Source organism: Lactuca virosa, chromosome 1, assembly GCF_052849685.1.
Source record: "Lactuca virosa cultivar CGN04683 chromosome 1, Lactuca_virosa_CGN04683_v6, whole genome shotgun sequence".
Classification (NCBI taxonomy): domain Eukaryota; kingdom Viridiplantae; phylum Streptophyta; class Magnoliopsida; order Asterales; family Asteraceae; genus Lactuca; species Lactuca virosa.
In genome coordinates, this window is record NC_136426.1 from 38,633,451 (window position 1) to 38,655,932 (window position 22,482).

The 22,482-nt window shown below is 35.3% G+C and overlaps 1 protein-coding gene across 1 annotated transcript; it reads right to left on the reverse strand.

Annotated features, from left to right (window-relative positions):
* Positions 1-15,588: 15,588 nt before the first annotated feature.
* Positions 15,589-19,572, reverse strand: THO5 (THO complex, subunit 5). Its single transcript, XM_079044010.1, has 8 exons — positions 19,272-19,572; positions 18,471-18,761; positions 18,043-18,379; positions 17,604-17,941; positions 17,267-17,529; positions 16,295-16,889; positions 16,056-16,196; positions 15,589-15,956 (listed from the first exon to the last, which is right to left on the reverse strand). Exons 1-8 carry the CDS (start codon positions 19,488-19,490, stop codon positions 15,672-15,674), a joined length of 2,469 nt encoding a protein of 822 aa, XP_078900136.1. The 5' UTR covers positions 19,491-19,572; the 3' UTR covers positions 15,589-15,671.
* Between the last annotated feature and the right edge of the window lie 2,910 nt (positions 19,573-22,482).

Consider the following 22,482-nt stretch of genomic DNA (forward strand, 5'->3'; position numbering starts at 1 on the left):
GAATTTCGACACTCCTTTCCCTAGAAGACATTTGGCCAAAATTCTTTTCCTCCCTCTCAATAATCCTTAGTTGCTAGTCTTGGGTGTGAACCATCAGAGGCACGACGCTTGTGGTGCTAGGTGCCAAAAGATTTGAAGAAGGATTCAAGGTTGTATACAATAACAATCTTCAAAGTAAGTTTCTTAACCTATTGAATTAGTTTTCATTAGAAAAGTTTTATAGGATGATAGTGATGGGTTTTGAGTGAAACATACAATCATATGTGTGCATGCAACCCTAATTGAAGATCTATGTTTTCTCTAATGTACATACAATAATGAACAACAAAGCATAAACCCTAGATCTATGGATAATAATCAAAAATCACATAATAGGGATGTCATACATACCTTTAAGATTGTTATTGTAAACAATCTTGAATCCTTGCTTGAAAGACCTTTGGTAGCAAGCGCCACAAGTGTCGCGCCTCTAATGGTTCACAAACAAACTCAAGCAACCAAGGAAAACTATAGATAGAGAGAGTAATAGAAGAGAAATTTTGGCCCTTTGGCTCTTAGAAGAGTCATAACCGAAATTTAACCCTAAGGAGGGTTTATATAGGTGTTAGGAAGGTATTGGATAAGACAGGTGTATCCAAGATAACCCTAATCCCTTAACTTCCTCCCTAAGGCATCCAAGGCACCCTTAAAGCCCAAGGAAACCCTAGAGATGCTCTAGATTTTGTTCCCCCCTCATTAAGGAGGTTCTAAAATTGTCCAATGCCCAACTATTGAACATTGTCACCTTTAGTCCCTACAGTTTTAATTAATTCCTTTAATCCCGAAATTAATTCCAAATTAATTTCTGATTAAATATTAATTAAACAATATGATTTCTAATTAATATATTATTTCCATAATACATTAATAAATCATTTATTTTGATTTCTAATTAATTTATTAACCAAGTAATAAATTAATAAATCATTCTTCTCTCTCTAACAGTCATCCTATTCAATTGTCAGGTTTGAAGGCAACCCAAAAGGACAGTGCTACTAACAATTCAAGTTTATACCAATTATAGTTATGGGCTTAGACACCTAATCCAACAGTCTCCCACTTGGATAAGTCTAATAACTATAACTGCCAGTATAACTACCAAATTGATCAGCAAATTGTAGCTACAAAAAGCCGCTGTCGAACTCTGATCCAGTCAGTGACGTGTCCTTAGATAAGTGATCAAATATTCCTCCGTTCTACAAGATATTGTATGGACATGAGACATGGATTATAATCATTCTCTCTGTCCAAGATTTGTTTCCTGATTTCTGATTTATGATGCCTGGTTCAGACTACTAATTGAACACATCAATTCAGTCCAGGCTTGGCCAAGCGCTTCAGATGTCATCATCAAATCACCGAGGGGCCCAAATATATCGCTTTTCCCGTTAGGGCAAAAGGAACGGATAAACTTCGACTTATATGCTTGTACTATTTACTCATCAAATCATACAAAACAACACGTTTTATAACATCAAGTTACTGATGCGTTTACATATTATCAATGCGCAACTGACTCGTAAAAAACAACTCATATATCTCATTTTTCAAGAAGTTAAGATATTATCGTCTCAAAATTACTCGTGATAAAATCGATGAAGTAATTCTTTGAGTGTGGGTTTATCCAATACTTAAATCCCCATTTCAAAAGTACTCATGAATACTACAACAAACCATTGCTATGTCTAACCTCTTAGACAATCTACAGTCTGATTCATGACAGTCTTAATTCACTACTTACTTCCAAAAGTATGATCGACTGTGGACGTTTGAATAATCCAATTATTCGGGAAGTAAAACATGCAAAGTGAAAAACAATAATAACCTAATTAACTATGGTCTCAAAACCATTAAATATAAATAAAACACTTATTATTTAATCACCATATTAATTAGACTTTATTAATTGTATAATGTTTCAATCAACTACACACTTGAATTAAACATCAGTCATGTCATGTTATAAACATGCATACTATGTCACTCTATGGTCCTTCCTTTGTGAACATATCAATTGGACATAATTCCAATGATGCTCATATCACAATTCCAAATCCTTATTACAAGTGTAAGAATTCCAAATTGTTGCCACCACTAAATGTGTTAGAGTCTAACCTTGCATGCAGTACCCTTTTGTGATGATGCGGCGTCAAAGTCACCGAGACTTAGCCAACGATCTCACAAAATTCTCCATTGAAGCTTTGTTACTAAAACAATTTCATGGCGATGAAGTATCAAATTCAAGATACACTCCTTGAACACCTTCCTTGCATTAAGGTTTGTAAATCATATGTAGATTTCAACAACTCCCATTATGGAAACCTTTCCATATTCCCACATGACCGTCAATTCTGAACAAGAGTCACCTTAATCCAAAACATGTCAATATGGTCCTTCCAAACAATATCATACTTCCAACTGTCCACAAGCAACCAATATTTTGGTAAACCTCAGACTGTTCTTGACAGTTGTTTAACAACTTTAGTCACATCTTGTTCTAGTCCTTTTTCCCTCTCAATGCCCTAGGCATTTGGAAAAATCAGAACAAGTGAATATTATAGCATATGTAATCAATCCAATATCCAAGACATATGGGATTCGACACATAATGTCTCACATAAAGACATGATACTTGATCAGTCTCTTGCTATAATATTTTTCATATATATTGAATTTCCTATGTTGTATCATTTCAACATGATATTCATATATCCCCATGACCAAGTTCTTTCAAATCCTTTCAATATAAACTTTTAGATTTGAAATGAAGTATGAGTGCCCTCTCCCCTAAGTCATTTTTTAGCGAAACAATTCCCAAACTTTGCAACTTGCAAATTTGTAAACTTTGTTTCCTACAAATAGTATTGCAAACTTGCAACACTTATCATAACAATTACGCTTCTACTAGCATAAGAATAATAATAATGCTCCCACTAGCTTTGACATGTACCCAAAAATCAATTGGACTTCTAGAAATAAGTATTATTGACTTTCTTACTAAAGTGCACATTTCGGATACGTGATGTTTTGATAAGTCTTCAACTAGACTTCTCAAGCTCATACTCCTTCATTAGATAACATATGTGTGTGTTCAAACTATTTCTTGCCATTTCTCACATTTCGAACTATGAAAAGGGATGTCGCAATCATATGCGAATTTGAGAACGCAATCATCACAACTGCTAACCATAATGATACTAATCAGATTTAAAATCTACTAGCGAAAGTGTTTCCTCGTAATCATTTTTCATAAATTAGAGCAAAACCTTTTACCACCTAGATTTTATGGTGTATGCGTTCCTATCCATGTGAATTTATCAATTCCAACCTACAATCATAAGATAAGGTTGAGCACAAAACCAAAATCAATTTTAGTTTTTTTTTTCTTTCATGGATTGAACTTGCTTGTTCTTAATTTCTTGCCCTCTGGTAGCACGAGAACCTACCAATGTTTCCGTGTTATCAAGCAGCTCACTTTCATTGACCAATGTACCATCACTGACCAATGTGCTCTGCATTTTGCAGTCAAATGAGAACCATAGAACTCATAAGCATTGCCAACTCAACTGGAAGATGCACAGAAACAAGAATGCGTCAACTTAACACGATAGGTTATCATCCTTAAGTCATGTGCTAGTGATAACTAAAAGGTTTATTCTCAATTGACTTCTGAAAATCTTCAGTATAAATAAGACTCCCTCTGACTTCTTGACATATAAGTTTCTCTCTCAAGGAGCATTCCTTGACAGGCAAAACAAATATTCAAAAGTTAGTGTGGATTCTTGTCAAGAAAACACTTCATTGAATTGTCTTAATTTATCCTTTGTTTTACCCAAAACTTCACAACTACCAATTTCAAATGTGCCAAAGTAAGAAAAAATTACTACTCCACATTTCATGAGGTGTTATAAACCTACTTAGTTTGAAATAAGCTTCAAGATACGATATGTAGTTACTAGAGTATGACTCTAAAACTTGATTGGAAAATGAAGTATGACTCATCTCTTGATTAAACCATTTCACCAATATATGATTTCTCTTCTTAGTCATATTAATGCACTAAGATGTTCTTCAAGGATCAATTTGTGATATAGTTTCATAATCATTAAAATGATCATAAAACATGATACTAAAGTACTCTCCTTTCCTTTCAGATTGGAAAAACCTTTATCTTTCTGCCTAATAGATTCTTCTTATTCGTTCTATTACACTTTGAAAACTTTTCAAGGTGTTAGAATTATGCTTAATCTTATAAACACAACCATATCTACTGAACTATCAGTAAATCATGACGAATAGACTTATCGTCCTTTGTGGTGGATCTAAATAGTCAACATCAATGTGTAATAGATCCTTTGGTCCTTCACTTGACTCACATAAACATGTGATCAACGAATTAGTCATGATCTTCCAACGATCAAGATTCTCATACATCACACAATTTGAATTGTATGACTCCGAGTTTCTATCCAATTGAAACTTGGGTGATGAGAATTCCTTTTCACTTGGTCAATCATGACATGACCACAAACGATATAGTTAAGAACCAAATTCACTTTAACATTGCTAATAATAGAAATATAACCACCAATTTTCATAAATGCCATTGCAAGTAAATACAAAGTAAATAAATCAAAATTTCACTTTATTGATGATATGCGGAAAAAATCATCCTTACAATGCAAATATATGAAAACTATGTTTCTAGATATTTCTTAGGCAATCTATTAATCTATATAACTCCTATGATGCAGCATCCAAAATCTGATCATCGAACCATGCGACCGAAATCCATCTCTCACGATCAGATTCAGCTTGCTCTTCTCAAGCTTCCTTCTTTCTCTTAGATCCTCCAAAAACATCAAAATGTGACTATCACATCATGTATTAAGAATCTACGAATAGGAACTTAATAAAACAGACTTAGATAGTGGATGTACCTGAAGTAGAGTCATACGACTTGACTTTACCATCTTTGATATCTTTTAGGTATTCCGGGAAACTTCGTATCCAATGTCCCTTCAATTGGCAATAGAAACATATGGACTTTTCAGGAATAGCACATGAGACTATCTCGGGATTAGCCTTTCTCTTCACCATGTGGTCAAACGGATTGACCTTGGCCGGTCCCTTTCCATTGGGAAGAGAAACCTTTTATCGACTACCAATGTTGCCATTTTCAATGTCCATGGAAACTTGGGAGACAGATCCTTCAAACATATTCGATTGATTTGTGCTCTTAAGCATTTCTGCTTCAGCAGCAATCAATATATATGTCAGATCAATTAGGGTCACATCGTGGTCCCTTTCATAGAAGTCTTTAATGAACTGACTATATGAGTCAGAAAGCCAAAATAAAACCAAATCAATGGACAGATCCCTTGGGAAAACGACACCCAACATCCCTAATCTGTCAATGTGCGATTTCATATTAAGAATATGTGCACACACAGACTTTCCATCTTGATGTTTGCTTGCCAATAAGGCTTGAGTGACTTCGTATTTTTCAACTTGAAGAAGACTAGACTTAGGGAGAGTCACTAGAGGAGGTGGAGGAAGATTTGGAGAAGCATGACTTCCATTTCTACCATTGCTTGAAGAAGGGAACATTCTTTCAACTTAATCAACATGTAGAAGATCATCTTCAGAAGGAAAAACATTTCCAGAAGGACGAGGAAGACCATTGTTTTCTGCTCGACATCTATAAACGGAGAATAGAGAATTCAAGTTAATTGATTTTAATCCTTAATTATTAACCCAAAAATTTAAATTAAGGCTAGGATCCATTTTTTCAATTCGAATTCTGAAGAGGGATGCCGTAATCAAATTCGAATCTATTTTAGGTAGGTAAGGCATTTACCAATTTCAATCTTATGAAACTCCTAGATCTTTTCAGATTCATTAAACTATTCAATGACATGTTAAATCTCGATTATGCTACCACTTTGTGATTGTGATGCCGAGGATCACAAACGAGATGTGAATAACTATGCAAATTAGTTTGGTACTCTCGATATCATTTATCATTTGAAATTAACATGCCGGTTAACCACACGCGCTGCATTAAGTCAATGATAATTTATGAGACACCCATTACCAACAATATTAGTCTCATATTAGTGTGTCGGTTAACCGCACACGCTCCACTAATGACCAATAAGGTGCAATGTGAAATTTCATGGGTTACCATCAAATTCATATTTTTCCTAAAGTAACTAAGAGTGAGATTTTAGAAAATAGCTTAGTTACTTTATATCATTATACTTTTAATGAAGTTATGTCCTATCAAACATGTTCGGCTAACGACCCTCCACTATACAAGAGAGCGGTGAGTAAGAATGGATACCCAATGACGGTCATTTTACAGGCTGCTTCCTTAAACTCTCATTATAGTATGGCTTCATGAATGAGGCACACTAGCGGTTCGACTAACTTTTCTTATACATATAATATATTAAACTCTTAATTTTATATATACACACACACACACACACACACACACACATATATATATATATATATATATATATATATATATATATATATAGTATAAAGAGCATTTTAAAACATTTTATAATAGCAAATGTTTAATCTTTTAATAATTTAAACTTTTAATTTAGTTAAATTTAAACCATATATGGATTTATTAATTATCCTTTAATTAATAATTAAATTATCAATAAAATCCATAAGAATGTAATTTAGGGTTTACATTTTAAATTTCAAAAATTAAACCTTTTAATTTAAATCTTAAACAACCTAAAATTAACATTAATTATTAAGTAACCAATTATGGATATATTAATAATCCTTTAATTAAACAGTTAATTAAATTATTAATCATATCCATAAGGATAACTATAATCAAATAAAATCAACATTATCCAATTCATAATTATCTCATAACATTTAGGTTTTATTTATTTATCTAATATTACCAAAAATAAGATTATGACAGATTTAATAAAAGATAATTACCAAATATTAACCAAATAAATCAAGTTAGGAAAGAAAATCCAAAACCTGGATCTGACGCATAAACTCGCCGAGTTGTAGTCCAACACGCCGAGTCTAAAGAAACAACTCGACGAGTTCGAAGAACAGAATGACGATTCTGTTTTCTCCTCCTTGTTGAAGTTCATATTAGTATCAATTTAATAGAAAACTAAACCTAGGTTCTGATACCACTGATAAGTTTTGAGCAAAACATACAATCCTATGTGTGCATGCAACCCTAATTGAAGATCTATATTTTCTCTAATTGAACATACAATAATGAACAACAAAGCATAAACCCTAGATCTATGGATAATAATCAAAAATCACATAATAGGGTTGTAATACATACCTTTAAGATTGTTATTGTAAACAATCTTGAATCCTTGCTTGAAAGACCTTTGGTAGCAAGTGTCACTCTAATGGTTCACAAACAAACTCAAGCAACCAAGGAAAACTAGAGAGAGAGTAATGGAAGAGAAATTCCGGCCCTTTGGCTCTTAGAAGAGGCATAACCGAAATTTAACCCTAAGGAGGGTTTATATAGGTGTTAGGAAGGTATTGGATAAGGCAGGTGTATCCAAGATAACCCTAATCCCTTAACTTCCTCCCTAAGGCATCCAAGACACCTTTAGAGCCCAATGAAACCTTAGAGATGCTCTAGATTTCGTTCCCCCCTCATTAAGGAGGTTCTATAATTGTCCAATGCTCAACTATTAAACATTGTCACCTTTAGTCCCTGCAATTTTAATTAATTCCTTTAATCCCAAAATTAATTCCAAATTAATTTCTGATTAAATATTAATTAAAAAATATGATTTCTAATTAATATATTATTTCCATAATACATTAATAAATCATTTATTTTGATTTCTAATTAAATTATTAACCAAGTCTTAAATTAATAAATCATTCTTCTCTCTCTAACAGTCATCATATTCAATTGACAGGTTTGGAGGCAACCCAAAAGGATTATGATACTATCAATTCAAGTATATACCAATTATAGTTATGGGCTTAGACACCTAATCCAACAGATAGTTCATAGTATGTTGCCTATATATGAAAGACAAAGATCCTCAATAGGTTGCATGTGCCCTAATCATTTGAATTGTTTGAATGTTTTCCGCTTAGTGCATAGAATTTTTGTAACCTATGTTTTCCATAAGTGGTATCAGATACTTATGGCTATCTTTCATGTATTTGCACATTAGTGAATTGATCAATCAAAAGAAACTAATTTTTTTGAAAAATCCATGCTCACGACGTGAGCTCAGTCAGATCCGAAAAATCTTATCCTTATCTTCCTAATCTGATTTCATATGATAATTATCTACTATATTGACTTGCCAAATCCTATTTTACTGAATATATCATGATAATATGAATGCCTAGAAATTAGGAGATAAGTATTTGACTTGATTAATTATTTGTTGATTAATATGATTGATTTTTTAAGTGTTTAAATAATTAATTTGGATATTAATTGAACTTAATAATTAATGTCAAATATTATTAGGTTTATTTTTAAATTTAAATTAAATGTTTAATTTTCTAAATTTACAATATAAACTAGTATTTTTGAAAAAGTTTAAAATACACCTTATACTATATGTAGAATTAAATGTTTAATTATTACTATACGTATAAGACTAAGTCAGTCGAACCGCTAGTACGCCTCATTCACGAAGCCGATCTATAAGGGGGTATAAGGAAATTGCATATAAAATGGCGGTTGGATGGGTGTCCACTCTCACCCACCGCTTCCTTGATTGGTGGAGGGTCGTTAGCCGAACGTGTTTGATAGGACAAACTAATTCTCATTAATAAGTATAATGAATTAAAAAGTAACTAAATCTTTTTATTAAAATTCTCAATCTTAGTTACTTTAGGAAAAATGTGAATTTGTATGCTAACCCATGAAATTGCACATTGCACTTTATAAGTCGTTAGTGGAGCGTGTGTGGTTAACCGACACACTAATAGAGACTAATAAAGAGTGAAAATGGGTGTCTCGAAAATTATCATTGATTAATGGAGCGTGTGTGGTTAACTGACACATTAAAATGAGATGATAAATGACATCGAGAGTACCAAGCTAATTTTCATGGTTATTCACATCTTGTTTATGATCCTCGGTATCCCAGTCACAAATGGAAGATCATAATCGAGATTAAACATGCCATTGAAGAGTTTCAATGAATATCAAAAGATCTAGGAATTTCATTAAAAACCTAATTCGTTCAAATTTCGTTTTCTTGTGGTGAAATTGGTAAATCGTCGTTTACCTACCTTTATGTAATTTACAATTAGATTACGACGTCCTATTTCTAAGTTGTGAATTATTTAGTTGGATCCTAGCCTTGATATTTCATTTCTGGGTGTCATATTAAGGATTATTCTTATCTAACTAAAACTATCTTTCTTTTATAGATGTCTACTCCAACTGATGCTTTGGGTTCCTCCTCCTCCTCCAACAACAACTTCTTCTTGTTGAACATATGCTCAAAGGTGCAGTTGGATGGCACCGACTATAACGATTGGATGCGCAACATAAAAATGGCCCTTTGTTTTGCGAACAAGGAGTATGTACTTGAGAGACCATTGGATGAGATCGAAGAAGAAAAGGCCACTCCTGAAGAAATGGTCACCTACAAGAAACACTATAATGATGCGACAAAAGTTGCTTGCATCATGGTGGCCACAATGACTCCAAAATTGCAGAGACACTATGCAGATTATTGGCCGTACGAGATGAACAAGGACCTTATGGAGAAATATCATAATCGAGCTCGTCAGGAAAAGTACGAGGTGGTAAAGTCCCTCATTGCTAGCAAGATGAAGGAGGGATAGTCTTTTAGTAGCCACGTTTAGAGAATGCAACGATACGTGGACAGACTCATTAAGCTGAATGTGAATTTTGATGAAGAGTTGGCAATCGACATAGTGTTGAACTCTTTGCCAAGTTGTTATGATCAGTTCATATTAACCTATCATTTGAAAAACAATGAAACTACTTTGTCTCAATTGCACAACCTCCTGCGAACAGCTGAAGCAGGAATGAAGGGAAAAGTATTGTCTTCACTCCTGCTAGTGCTCCTGTTCTGGCCATTGGTCAAGGGAAGAGGAAAAAGAGGAAAGGTCCTCCCAAACAAAACTAGAAGGGAAAGTCCCAAGTTGGGTCATCAAGCACAGGACCCAAAGGAAAATCTAGTTATATAGCTCCCCCTGTCTTTGACCCCAAACATGCCACTTGATTCTATTGCAATAACAAAGGGCATTGGAAATGAAGTTGTCCGAAATACTTGCAGGATATCAAGGATGGAAAGGTGAAGCCAACCTCGGCAGGTATTTACACTATTTTATCTAATAACTCATCATATTCTCATTCTTGGGTCCTTGATACATGATGTGGATTTTACATTTATTCTGATTTGCAGGGGCTAAGAAGAAGTGAGGATGTGGAGCATGGAAGGATGAACTTAATCATGGGGAATAGACGATCTTCACATGTAACCAAGAGTGGAGTTTATGGCTTGGTTCTTAGTAGTAGGCTAGGATTAGATTTAATAAATTGTTGTCACTCGTCAGAAATGACATGAAACATAATTTCTTTTCATGCATTGTTTAAACAGGATTTTAGATATTCTTTTTATGATGAGAATGGTTCTATTTCTACTTATAAAAATAAGATTTTTTATTTTGAAGCTTTACATTGTGATGGTGTGTATGAAACTGTGATGATTGTAGACAATTTAGGTAATAATGTTTTTCAAATTGATTCGTCTAATGGTATAGACAAAGCATGTTTGTGGCATTGTCGTCTTGGACACGTTAACAAGAAAGGTATCGCCCAACTCCAAAAGGATGGAGCTTTGAAATCATTTGACTTTAGGTCAGATGATACATGTGAATCTTGTCTATTGGGTAAGGTGACAAAATCACCTTTCACTAGTTCTTGTGAAAGAGGTGAAGGATTGTTGGATCTCATACACACAGATGTGTGTGGGCCCTTCATATCTACCATAAGAGATGCAAATCGATTCTATGTGACTTTTACTGATGATTATAACAGATATGGCTATATCTACTTAATCAAGCATAAGTTAGAAACCTTTGAAAAGTTCAAAGAGTTTAAACATGAAGTCGAGAATCAATTGGGCAGGAAGATAAAGATGCCTAGATCTGATAGAGGCGGCGAGTATCTTAGTATCGAGTTTCACGACTACCTCAAGGAATGTGGAATAGTTTCACAATTGACACCTCCTAGGACAACACAACTTAATGGTGTGGCTGAGAGGCGCAATCGAACCTTGTTAGACATTGTTCGTTCCATGATGAGTGGAGCTTCTCTTCCAATTTCATTCTGGGGGTATGCCTTAGAGACTGTCGCCCACATTCTTAATCTTGTCCCAACTAAGAAGGTTGCTAAAACATCTAACGAGATATGGACATGGAAGGTTCCCTCGTTAGCACATATCAAAGTTTGGGGAGCTTTCGTTAGACAAGAGACTCACGAAAACCTTGAACATTGTAGTGAGAGATGTATTTTCATCGGGTATCCACAGAAGTCCTTTGGATATTTGTTCTACAGACCTAGTGAGAACGTGGTCTTTGTAGCACGAAGGGGAGTTTTTCGTGAGAGAGAGCTCATATGCAAAGAGGATAGTGGGATTACCATTGATCTTGAATAGATTCAAGAGTCAAACAATGAAGGAACCTCTGAAGACGTTAGGGTTCAACCAGAGGAAGAGATTCCAGTTGAACCAATTGACGAATCATTACCTCTAGGCGTTCCAGTAGAGTTAGAATGCCACCTGAGTTCTATGGTTTCCATATTACTACAGTTGGTGATACGTTTATTAGTGATAGTACATTAGTAAATTTAGATGAACCTTCTAACTACATAGGTCGCACCGAGCCACTCCATCTCTCGTGTTGCGACCCACAGAAACCCCCAAAACTTGATAAATCCAACTTAATAACCAAAAACATGTCGGGAAATCGAGTATTACTTTTACTTTACTAAAAGTCTAGATCTAATCAAATACAAGTCCAAGCTCTAGAGTTTTCCAAACTCCAAGTATAACACATCAAAGGGAGCAAAAATGACTAAGAGTGACCTAAAATCCTGTAGCACTTAGATCACTATATCAAACACTATAAAGGTTGGAACTTTGGCACTTACAAAGGTCCAAATGACACTTAGAAGGTTAGATCTTCACTAGGGATTGCTTTCTTGCATCAAGATTTCATTCATTCTTCTCCAAAACTCATTCACAAATCTTCCAAGATCAAGAACACTCAAATGGGAAATGGTAAGTTGCTCTCACGGTTTCTGGAGGTAGAGGTTGCACATAATGAGAAACCCTAGAAGTTAGTGCCCATAAATAGGTCCTAAATCTCGAGAAACTAGGGTTAGACATGTCAGCTACGACATGTCGTGTTGGACATGTGCCTCATGCGCCACGCCACAAATCTCACACACCACGCCTAGCGGGTTTTCACCCTTTTACCTTGACGAAAATTCCAATAATCGACAAGTAGGAACATGTTGAAAACCAGGCGTTACAATTAGGGATGAGCGTAGGGCGGGTGACCGCCCTAATTATCTAGAACCAGAACCAGAATCGACGGTTCCAAAAATGTTAGAACTAGAACCGGCGGGTAGCAGTTCCAATACCGGGTACCCGGTTCATTAAATTTGTTGAATTTTTAAAACTTATAAAGCTATATCTACTGTAAACTTACAAAAAAGTTATCCATAACTTCAATACGTATTAAAAATGCAGATTAGAAAATATAATTAGCTTGAATTACATGACGAAAAAATATGTGCAGGGTTCTTAAAACCTATAAATAAACTCCACTGATTTCATGTATCTTAAATTCATACTTTTGATATAAAAATTTCAAAGAATTGAAGTCCATAACTAAACGAATATTTCTATTAGTTAGAATTTAACATGAACATAATAGTACATTATGTCTATTATCTACAAATTCATTTTGAATCGTGAATATTTTACATTCAAAGTGAAAATTATACATGGACATTTAAATATTCAAAACAAATTACGTAAATGTATGTTTGTGTAAATTACATGAATGAAGCTTCCGGTATAGGTTAATTTGTGTGGTTGGTCTCTAACAAATTTTGTTACTCGGATAGTCCTTATAATTTGATTTTATTGCTTCTTTGGTCCCTAATCGACTTAAAATGTCAATTCTACCCTTAATGGTATTTTTTATAGTTCTATTTTATTATTATATAAATTAAATCATTAAATAAAATCTACCCACCCCTACCAAACCCCATCGCTCACCCTCCTTTTGCCTTTCACCCCCTATTCATGTTTGTAGTCTATGTTACTTCCTTTCCTCCTTAAAAGCCTTCATCAGTCTCATTCATCACCACCAATATTGGCATATCGCCACCGTAGGTGACCACCTCTTACTGATTGGTTTCGTCTCCAACCATCCATCATCACCTCTTTATTCCGCCTTTCCCTTTTATCCACCTCTTACTCTAGCTGCGAATTGACGGTGGATTGTCATTTCAGAGAGATATTATCCATGCACACGTATTATCCAAGCACACGAAGGAAACAAAATGGTGGTAGTGGTTCACCAAAGGTGAAGGACCATAATAAAAAGGGTGTTGAAGCGAATCTAGAACTATCAAATTTTATGAAACAAGTTATGGTTTCCTTAAGAATTCCATTTTTAACATGTGGTTGCTTCGAGATGATTTGTTTTAGCAAACATGGCAAAATGGGGTTCTTCAATTCGAACATATTGCTCCCGCTCGACATCATCCAAGCATATGACGCCCTCTGTCCCTAATGTCACCATGGTGGTCGACCGTCTGTCAAGATATGTGGAAGATAGGCCATTTTTTGGCTAGTTTAACCAAATCATCGCGATGCCATTGACAATCAGCGTATCAGATAAAAAAAATTAGATGAAGAAGAGCAAAATGATGTCGACAATCGTTGAATTTCTTGGTTCCAACTTTAGGGTTCTATCATGGGATGAGAGAAGATAGAGGTATATGTGGGAGCTATTAAAATTTTTAAATATATAATAAATAAATAAATAAATAACAAAAAAAATTAAAGGCATTATAGTCATTTTAGGTATGGTAGGAACTAAGTCTGAAATAAAACCAAATGTCTAAGTGGGGATTAAGCACCCTAGGTGTCGCTTAGTTGGCTACCAACCATGAACTGCCTGTCACCTAGTCATGATATTTAAACACCGCATATATAAGAAAAAACGTTATTAGGTAATCATACCAATCCCTGCATAGGCCCCATTTTAAATGCATTAGTGAAACCCTATATCGATGTGTATGAAATATTATATTTTGTTTGGTGCGTTGCAAGATTTCAAGCTAAGGAAAAGAGAAACATTAGAGCTTCAATTTATATAGCAGTAATATGAATTCGTTTTGAGAAAACGACATGCACACCAACTTAGGGGCCGTTTGATAGTTGTTGTTTGGAAAAATGTTGTCTAAGAAAGTGTTGTTTGGGAAAGTTTATTGACCGGGAAAGAAACCATGTTGTTTGATTGTACATCTGATTGACTGTGTTGAATGATGAAAATAACCATATTACCCTGTTGTTCTATACTTGTTGTTCTATACTGTGATGGATGAAGTTGTTGAATAATTATAAAAACATACAAATTGCTATACAAAAATCAAAATTACACAATAACCATTTAAAAATCCAAATACAAATTGTCATACAAAATCAAAAATTACACAAAAATGTATGTTAGAAACAAAATTTTTGATTGAAACTTTATATATATAAAATGGTCCTCCAAAATACTATGCTCGAAAATCAGAAGAAAAAAGAAAGTTCGTGCCTAATACTCTCCAATAAGAAGAAACAAATCAGAAAAAATAAATTAGAGATCGGATGATTACATATGAGGTGGAGCTGGTGGTTGTAGCACTCAGGCGGGGGAAGGCTAGTTGGCGACGAAGTAGAGAGCTTGGCAAAGAGAAGAAAGAGAGAGACGAAGTTTGAAGCATAATTGTCTTTTCCGGCCCATTCAACGAAACAGATATGGTTTTGGGGCTTTATGGAAAAAAACTCATTTCATTGTGCAAATCAAATAGTTTTTCTGACCCATTCAACCAAAAAGATCCATTTGCACTTGGAAAGATGTCTATCAAATAAGGTATTAGAGTCTTTTTCTTTATTTATTGGGTTGATTTATCGTTGTGTTCTAATATTTCACCCACAACCCGAATAAAAGGATTTTAACTCTAAAATATCCATTATGGTTTTTAACTCCTTAAACTTCTACACATTGGTAATGACGTTATTCATTGCGATTATAGTTGTAGAATAACAGCTAATGAAGCATAAATTTAATCTAAATATCAGTTCAAAGAGAAGTGGGTGAGATACATACAGACATAAACATCTTTTGGAAGATAAGTATTTAACATACTGTATTCATGCAGAAGATCATCCAAAGTGGCGTGTCAAGTATAGTTATTGGTGTTGTATTACGAATATAAAAACATTTCCAGACATTAAAACATCAGCGATTTGAAGATTAATCAGGTTCAACATAAATGACATGACAAAACAATTACATAATCATGGGTATGGCTAGCAAGGGAAACCAGGGGTGCAACCATTGTGCTTCCAAGAGATGATTTTCCTATGGTCCCTTCCCCTATAACTTCTTGCAACTAGCCTCCCATTAACCGGTTTACACAACCCAACATCCACCACACTAGTAGTAGTACACCTTCCCTTTTCACTTTCACCCAATAAACCTCCTCCTCCATCATTCATATAAAAATCAAACAGCATTGCTAGACAACAGACCTGATGCCCCAATACATGATTTTCTTCCTCCCATGGTATCATATTTACCACCTCAATATTCACCTAAAACATACATACAAACCAAAATTCAGTTAAAATGCAAGAAACATCATCCTACTTTAAAAGTAAAATTTCATAATACAAAAAGTCTCAATTACTTACCTCGGCTTCCATGGCACGAAGTTCATTAAACCACTCATTAGCCTCAGTCTCAGTCTGAGTCTCAGTCTCTAAATTGGCGGCTCTAAAAAGATTCAAGGAAAAAAATGGCGGCCTGAGGGGATACTCCATGCTGACCGCTATCTGCAATAACAAAATTTTCAAACATGACTTAAGAGTGTTAACATGTTGTAAAATTACGATTATGCCCTTACTCCATGTTACTTCATTTTTATATATACCTTGGCTTCTAGTTTCATGTACCCATCACCGTTGTTCACTTTTCTTGTTAGAAGAAGACGATATTCCCGGGTCCCACATGCAATCCACGTGTCATCAATTACCTTTATACCCCTGGGTCCCGTTACTTCATCGGTCTCTGGCTCGGTTTGTGGAGGCTCATCCACCTCACTGTCGGAAACCATCAAATCCAACTCTTCATCAAGCCTTCTGAAACTTGGTGATTTCCCTTTGCTCATTGGAGAAGCCATGGATTTAGTAATCAAAGAGAGACGTTTCGAGTGCTCGATTCCTGATCCTTTCAAGGGCGTAATCGTAATTTGACTAATTTCGTTCGCAATGGTTGCGGGATTTAGAGATGGAAGCTCCCCGTCTTCCCTTATGTTCTCTGTCTCTGGTTTTGAAGTATCGGGTTCACCAACTGTCTCCACTTGTTGTGGAGCTTGAATTTGTTCTTCAATGGCTGCAGCAGAAGGGTTGGCCAAGGGCTTAATTGTCCAACTCTGCAAATTGCAAACACGTGCATGTGAAAACCAGGGTACGGTTTGACAAGTCAAACCAGGCCATTTAAGCTTTGTTAACAGCTCAATCTGCTCCCTGTAAGTCAACCAAAGATTTCCAACTTTTCAATATAACTCAAAACATAAAATTTAATAACTTTATTGAAATCTATTCTATAAGGCTGCATCTATACAAAAGGGTATTCACGTCTTTTTGTCCTACCTTTTTGGGTAGGACAAAAAGTTGCAAATCTTGTGTAACAAACCGGGCCCACAAGACACAAACTCAAAATCCAACAGAAATGCAGATTAAACATTCAAAGAAACAATAAAATTCATTCATTTCAAGAATTCTAACAAGTCAAGATTCGGTCAAATCAAATGATGTGCAACATGTTGGATTGAATCAACTACATTTGAAACCCTAGATCCATAGCTCTAAAAATCTAAAAAACATACAGTGTAAAGACTCACGCAAGGGCCAGCTGTGCCTTCTTTCTAGCACGAATCCTTTGGACAACTGTCTGTACACGGTTTTGCTGGCGATATACTGATAATCCAGATATGACAGCAGATTGTTTTGTTGTTTCACCATTAATGGATTCGCCACCTGGCGTAAGGAGAGGTGAAACCTCTGGTAAAAAATCAATTCCAGCTAAATGTTGTGCCCATTTATATGGACGTGAAGATCTTTTTTCATCAAATATCGAGCTATCACCACTCCAAAGCTTAGCTGACTGCATGAATCATGATATCAAATATATATAGTCTAACAAAACAATATAAAAAATATAGGAAAATGAATGAAAACCTGATGAGGAAGCTCGAGTCCTGTGTCATTTGGGAAGAGGTTGCATAAGATATTACTTTCTGGACCTTCATTTGATCCTTCAATGCCAACACAAACCACATTTAACTTCAGCAAATACTCAAATTTCAATACGATAAGCTTTGTAGACTTTGGATCAGAAGCCTCATCATCATGTATTTGGAGGGTGAGTTTAAGAGGGTGGGTTTGATATATTCTTGCAGGGTCAAGACTGTCTTTTACTTGGATTTTCTTTGGACGCTTTCTCCTTCTTTGACCATCATCTTCTTCATCAACCACATCATCTTCTATCTTGGAAGTCTCTATACTAGGAGATATGCCTGTAGGGGTAAAATGGGAAATGAAAAAAATAAGATCTTGCAACAGATGGAATGACACCCACGAAAGAAAGAATAAGATATTGTAAATGGTTGCCAATTACCGTTGTCTTTATTGGCTTGCTGTCTGGCAAAAGTATGAGCATCTTTCATGCTTCCCATGATTTCAAGATCAATACTCTCACCAAATGCTTCTTTATGAGCCAATAACTGAGAGTATATTACATAAAGAGGAGGTGGAAGCAACTCTGCAGACTGGTGTTGTTTTAGCTTCTTTGTGTGAAGAATTCCCAATTGGTTTTGTACTGGAAGAGATGCCTTCTTGAGAGACTTAAGATGAGAAGGAAGACTTGATAGAAACTTCTTCCTGTTAGCAATTGTGTCTTGAAGGACTTTCTTTTGCTCTTCCAACTTCTCATGGAGTTTGGACAATTCTTTGCGCTAACAAGAGATGCATACAAGTTATGAAAATGTTATAATTTATAACAAACATCAAGGATTAATATTTGCTTTTTCAATAAACGCAATATACCTGGAATAGCTCAAAGTTGAGCCTTTTAAGCATCAGATCATGGGCACTGTCATTTGACTGTACAGAGTTCTTAATGTCTTCTGGTGCATCTCTGAAAAATTCTTCCTCAGGAACAAGTTCGATATCTGGATACTTAGACTTAAAGTCTTTGCAGGCTTTTATTGCTTTCACATAATGATTTTTCTCATACATAAGGTTGTGGAGTTGCAGTGTTGTGAAGTCTACAGGTGCTTTTGCATGTTCTGTCTCTGATTTTACAAGATCTTCTTCAAGCAATATGGAACGATTTGCCTGCAAGAAAACACAATAAACTGAGGAAGCCGGAACGCATTATCTGATAACTATTGACTAACTCATGTTAACTTGGAATAGTAGATTTTTAAGTCAGGTAAACAAAACGCTGAATATCACATTCCCCTAATATCTTGCCAAATCTTCTTCTCAGAAACCCTAATACCTCTACTCATCGGTTTCAACAATTGAAATACACACACATGGATACTGTCTGAAATGGGAATTCCATGAACATTAAGATATATGTTAATGTAAATGATAAACTTGAAGAGATTAGGTCATTTTACAAAAGAAGGAAACCTACTTCGGATAAAAAAAATAAGTTTTGTAACGTAAACAGTAACTACCAAAAGAGGGACTGAATCACAATCCCGCAGCAGATGCATCAACTGAACTTCACATTCACTACAAAATTTAAAATTTCATTTTTTTTCCACAATCGCTGTCTGATTAGGGCAGATAACACAAATAAATAACTATAGATGCAGATAGGATAAAATAAGGGACCTTCCGAAGGTTCACAAAGTTGAGGAGCATTTGCGTCACGAGCTCGGGGAGTTGTGATTTGGTACTATCACCTCCTCCTCCTCCTTCTTTCTTAATGAAAAGCATCTGTGCAACTATATCCTCCACGGAGGTCTTAGTCGTTTGAAGCAAATCGTACGCCGATGTATCTATCTTCCGATCTGGTAGAATCTCGCCGGGTTCCGCCATATTCAAGTCCATTCTTCGAAACGCCCTCTCCAAGACTCCAAGTCTCCAAACTTCGCCGGTCCGTCGATGAGTTTCAAAGTTTCAGTGAAGTTGTTATGGCGTCCGTTAGCGGTTAGCCTACTAATTGGGCTCACTTCTGTGGAGTGTAGTTGGGCTCATTACTTTTATTGGCCCAGTTATACTTGTTAAGATGCTTGGCCCAAAATAGTTTCGCCAAAACATATGTTGTTTTTTTGGTCGACCGGATTGTTGGCCAACAAAAAGTTTATTTTATTTGGTTTTTTAATATTTTTTGTGCATTTGAAATGATCAAACTTGTATTTGATTTTTTAAATGAATGTTTGGTGGAAAGCGTGATTTTGCTTATATGACATGGATTATTTGTGTCACGACTGTGTATTAACCCTTATTAAATTACAAGCTGACTATCCCTTCATACGATCAAATCTTTTTTCGTTCCCTTTTATTAACACCCATGTTTATAGAATCCTTACAAAACAATGAATATATCTTCACAAATCAGTCAAGGACAAACAACTATTTTACATATTTGGAACCCCAACTGCGAGGGGTATCCCTCTTTCCTTGTGCCCTCGGCCAACCTTAATTCTGGATGGCAGTTGTTATAGATGATCCAATTGGAAAATATGTATTTTAGTTATTGGGATATCTTCATGTTAGGGGTGAGTGTGTTTATCGAGTTATTAAACACTTTCATATCCCTTTACATGTTACTAAGGGGTGAGCAAGACTACCGAAATTTCTGACTCAAATTGGTATCGAATCGGTACCATTTATGTTAATATGGGATAGTACTCGCTACTCTAAAATCATAAAATTCAGGATTTGGTACCATCGATACTGATGCTAGTACCGAAAACCGGTATCATACCTGGTACTGATAATGTTAGTTCGGTTTAATACTTTTTTTAAACGACGATTTTATAAAAAACGAACCCCCTGCCTAAGAGAAAAAAGGCAGGAGAAAACAAAACAAACAAAATTACAGAGTCTTAAACGGACAACATAACTAATCTGACCAATTACAAATACCAAAATTACCACTATTCTTGACCCAATTGAAAACTATAGAGATGATGGTATCCGCCGTTTTGGAAGGGGAGCATTGCACGTTGCTAAAAAGTTTGTCATCCTCACTTTCCACACGCTCCATAAAAGATCGTACACAATCGCCACAAAAATGGTTCTCTTCTTAGGGCAGCGACCCCAATTAGCCACGTAGTCGATGACTTCTTTAGTAGTGTTGAAACCCGGAAGAGGGATGTCTCACCATTTAAAAACCCAGAATAGGACCTCGCGAGTAAACGAGCAACTTGCCATGATGTGATCAATGGAATCGAAGCCAATGGAGCAAAGATAACAGGATGTCGAAGGGATATTAACACCACGATGAATAAGAGTGTTAGCGGTAGGGATGCGATCGAGACTCGCTCTCCATATAAAGCACAAGACTTTGAGGGGAACAAGATTAATCCAAGAGTCTGGAATTCTACACGTGAGGTTGGAGTCAATAATGTACCGGAGGTTGCTCACATAGAAATCACCATTGACATTAAGTTTGGAGTTCCAGACATCATTTGCATCAGTAAGGTTGTCGGTGGAGGTAAGATTGTTTAGTTGATCAAGTTCCAACGATTCAGGCGGTCTTCGAGGTATTCTTTTCCAGCTCTAAGTGGGGACTGAGGTTGACATTCTATCTGAAATAAGGCATGAATTTTTGGTGTCCAGTTTACGAAGATGAGGAAATCTTGAACCAAAGGAACCTCCGCCACACCAATCTTTGAGCCAAAAAAGGGTTTGGTTCCCACTTCCAACCTGGCAATTCAGAATCTGATTAAATTGGATACCAAGGTGTTCTAGGTCCTTGATGATTTTGACAATATTCCCCCAAGTACCGAGGCGACACAAATTTTAGCAAGCTTCGTTACCGATTTTCTCTTGAGATTGTGTATGTTGTTGATAACTTGACTCCATAAATATGTGTCTTTATTCTTGAATCGCCATATCCATTTAAAAAGGAGGGCAATATTCTTGAATCGGTAATTGATATCATTTTTTCAACCATTTGAATACTTAAGATTCTCTTCCTTGTTATAATTTCATTTCTTCTAAACTTGTTCCCTACAAATAGCTTATCATGTAAGCTATAATTTTTGGTTTTAACAATATCTTTCATTCATCACATTTAGGCATTTTGTGTACTATTTTCATTACAATCATAAAAGGGGGCTTTTGTGCATTACTTTCATTGTAGTTCATATAATGAGTCTCTTGTTTATTAATTCACCAAAGACACAAAGGGGTCCCTTTGTGCACAATTTCCATCAAAGTGACACAATGGGTCTCTTGTGCATTATTTCCATCAAACTGCACAGAATGCGTCTTTTGTACACTGTTTTTCATCAAAGTGCATATATTGGGTCTTAGACGTGTATTTAATTAAACAAATAGACTTTTAAATTCATAATGATTCATAAAAAGTTTTATTAATTGAATTTCCATATGTTGAGCATAAGACCAAAATACCTTTGAATCACATCACTGTTTCAATAAAATTTCCACTGTATTTTTTGGGCTACTAAATACAAATACAATCATTTTAAGTACATAAAATTTTTGGTTGTTATAGGAAGACGATGCACCGATTAAGTTTGACAACAGTCTTCACTAATCACGCCTTATGATAGCCAAGAATCACATCGATAGATCTAACAATTAAGTTTGACAACAGTCTTCGCTAATCATTCAATTCCATTATTACTTTTGTGTCTCGCATCTTTCTTTCTGTTTGATATTGGTACCATTGATTTTTGCTTCACTCATCTTTGGTTCGTTTGACATTGAATCAATTACATATTTGATAACCGAGTTTTAGTTACAATATTAGACTTGAAAGAGAGAGTTTTTCATTCAGGTTAGATTTTAGGCAAAATGCAAACGTAACAACTTGGTTCTTCTAATGTAAAATAGCTAAATTTACATT

What these genes read in the sequence shown, in the direction of transcription:
- THO5 (XM_079044010.1), bottom strand. Translation starts at nt 19,490, where the DNA reads ATGGACTTGAATATGGCGGAACCCGGCGAGATTCTACCAGATCGGAAG. An exon ending in AAGGCACAGCTGGCCCTTGC is followed by an intron (nt 16,890 to 17,266) that starts GTGAGTCTTTAC and finishes GTTGACTTACAG; the next exon opens with GGAGCAGATTGAGCTGTTAA. An exon ending in ACATGAAACTAGAAGCCAAG is followed by an intron (nt 16,197 to 16,294) that starts GTATATATAAAA and finishes TTGTTATTGCAG; the next exon opens with ATAGCGGTCAGCATGGAGTA.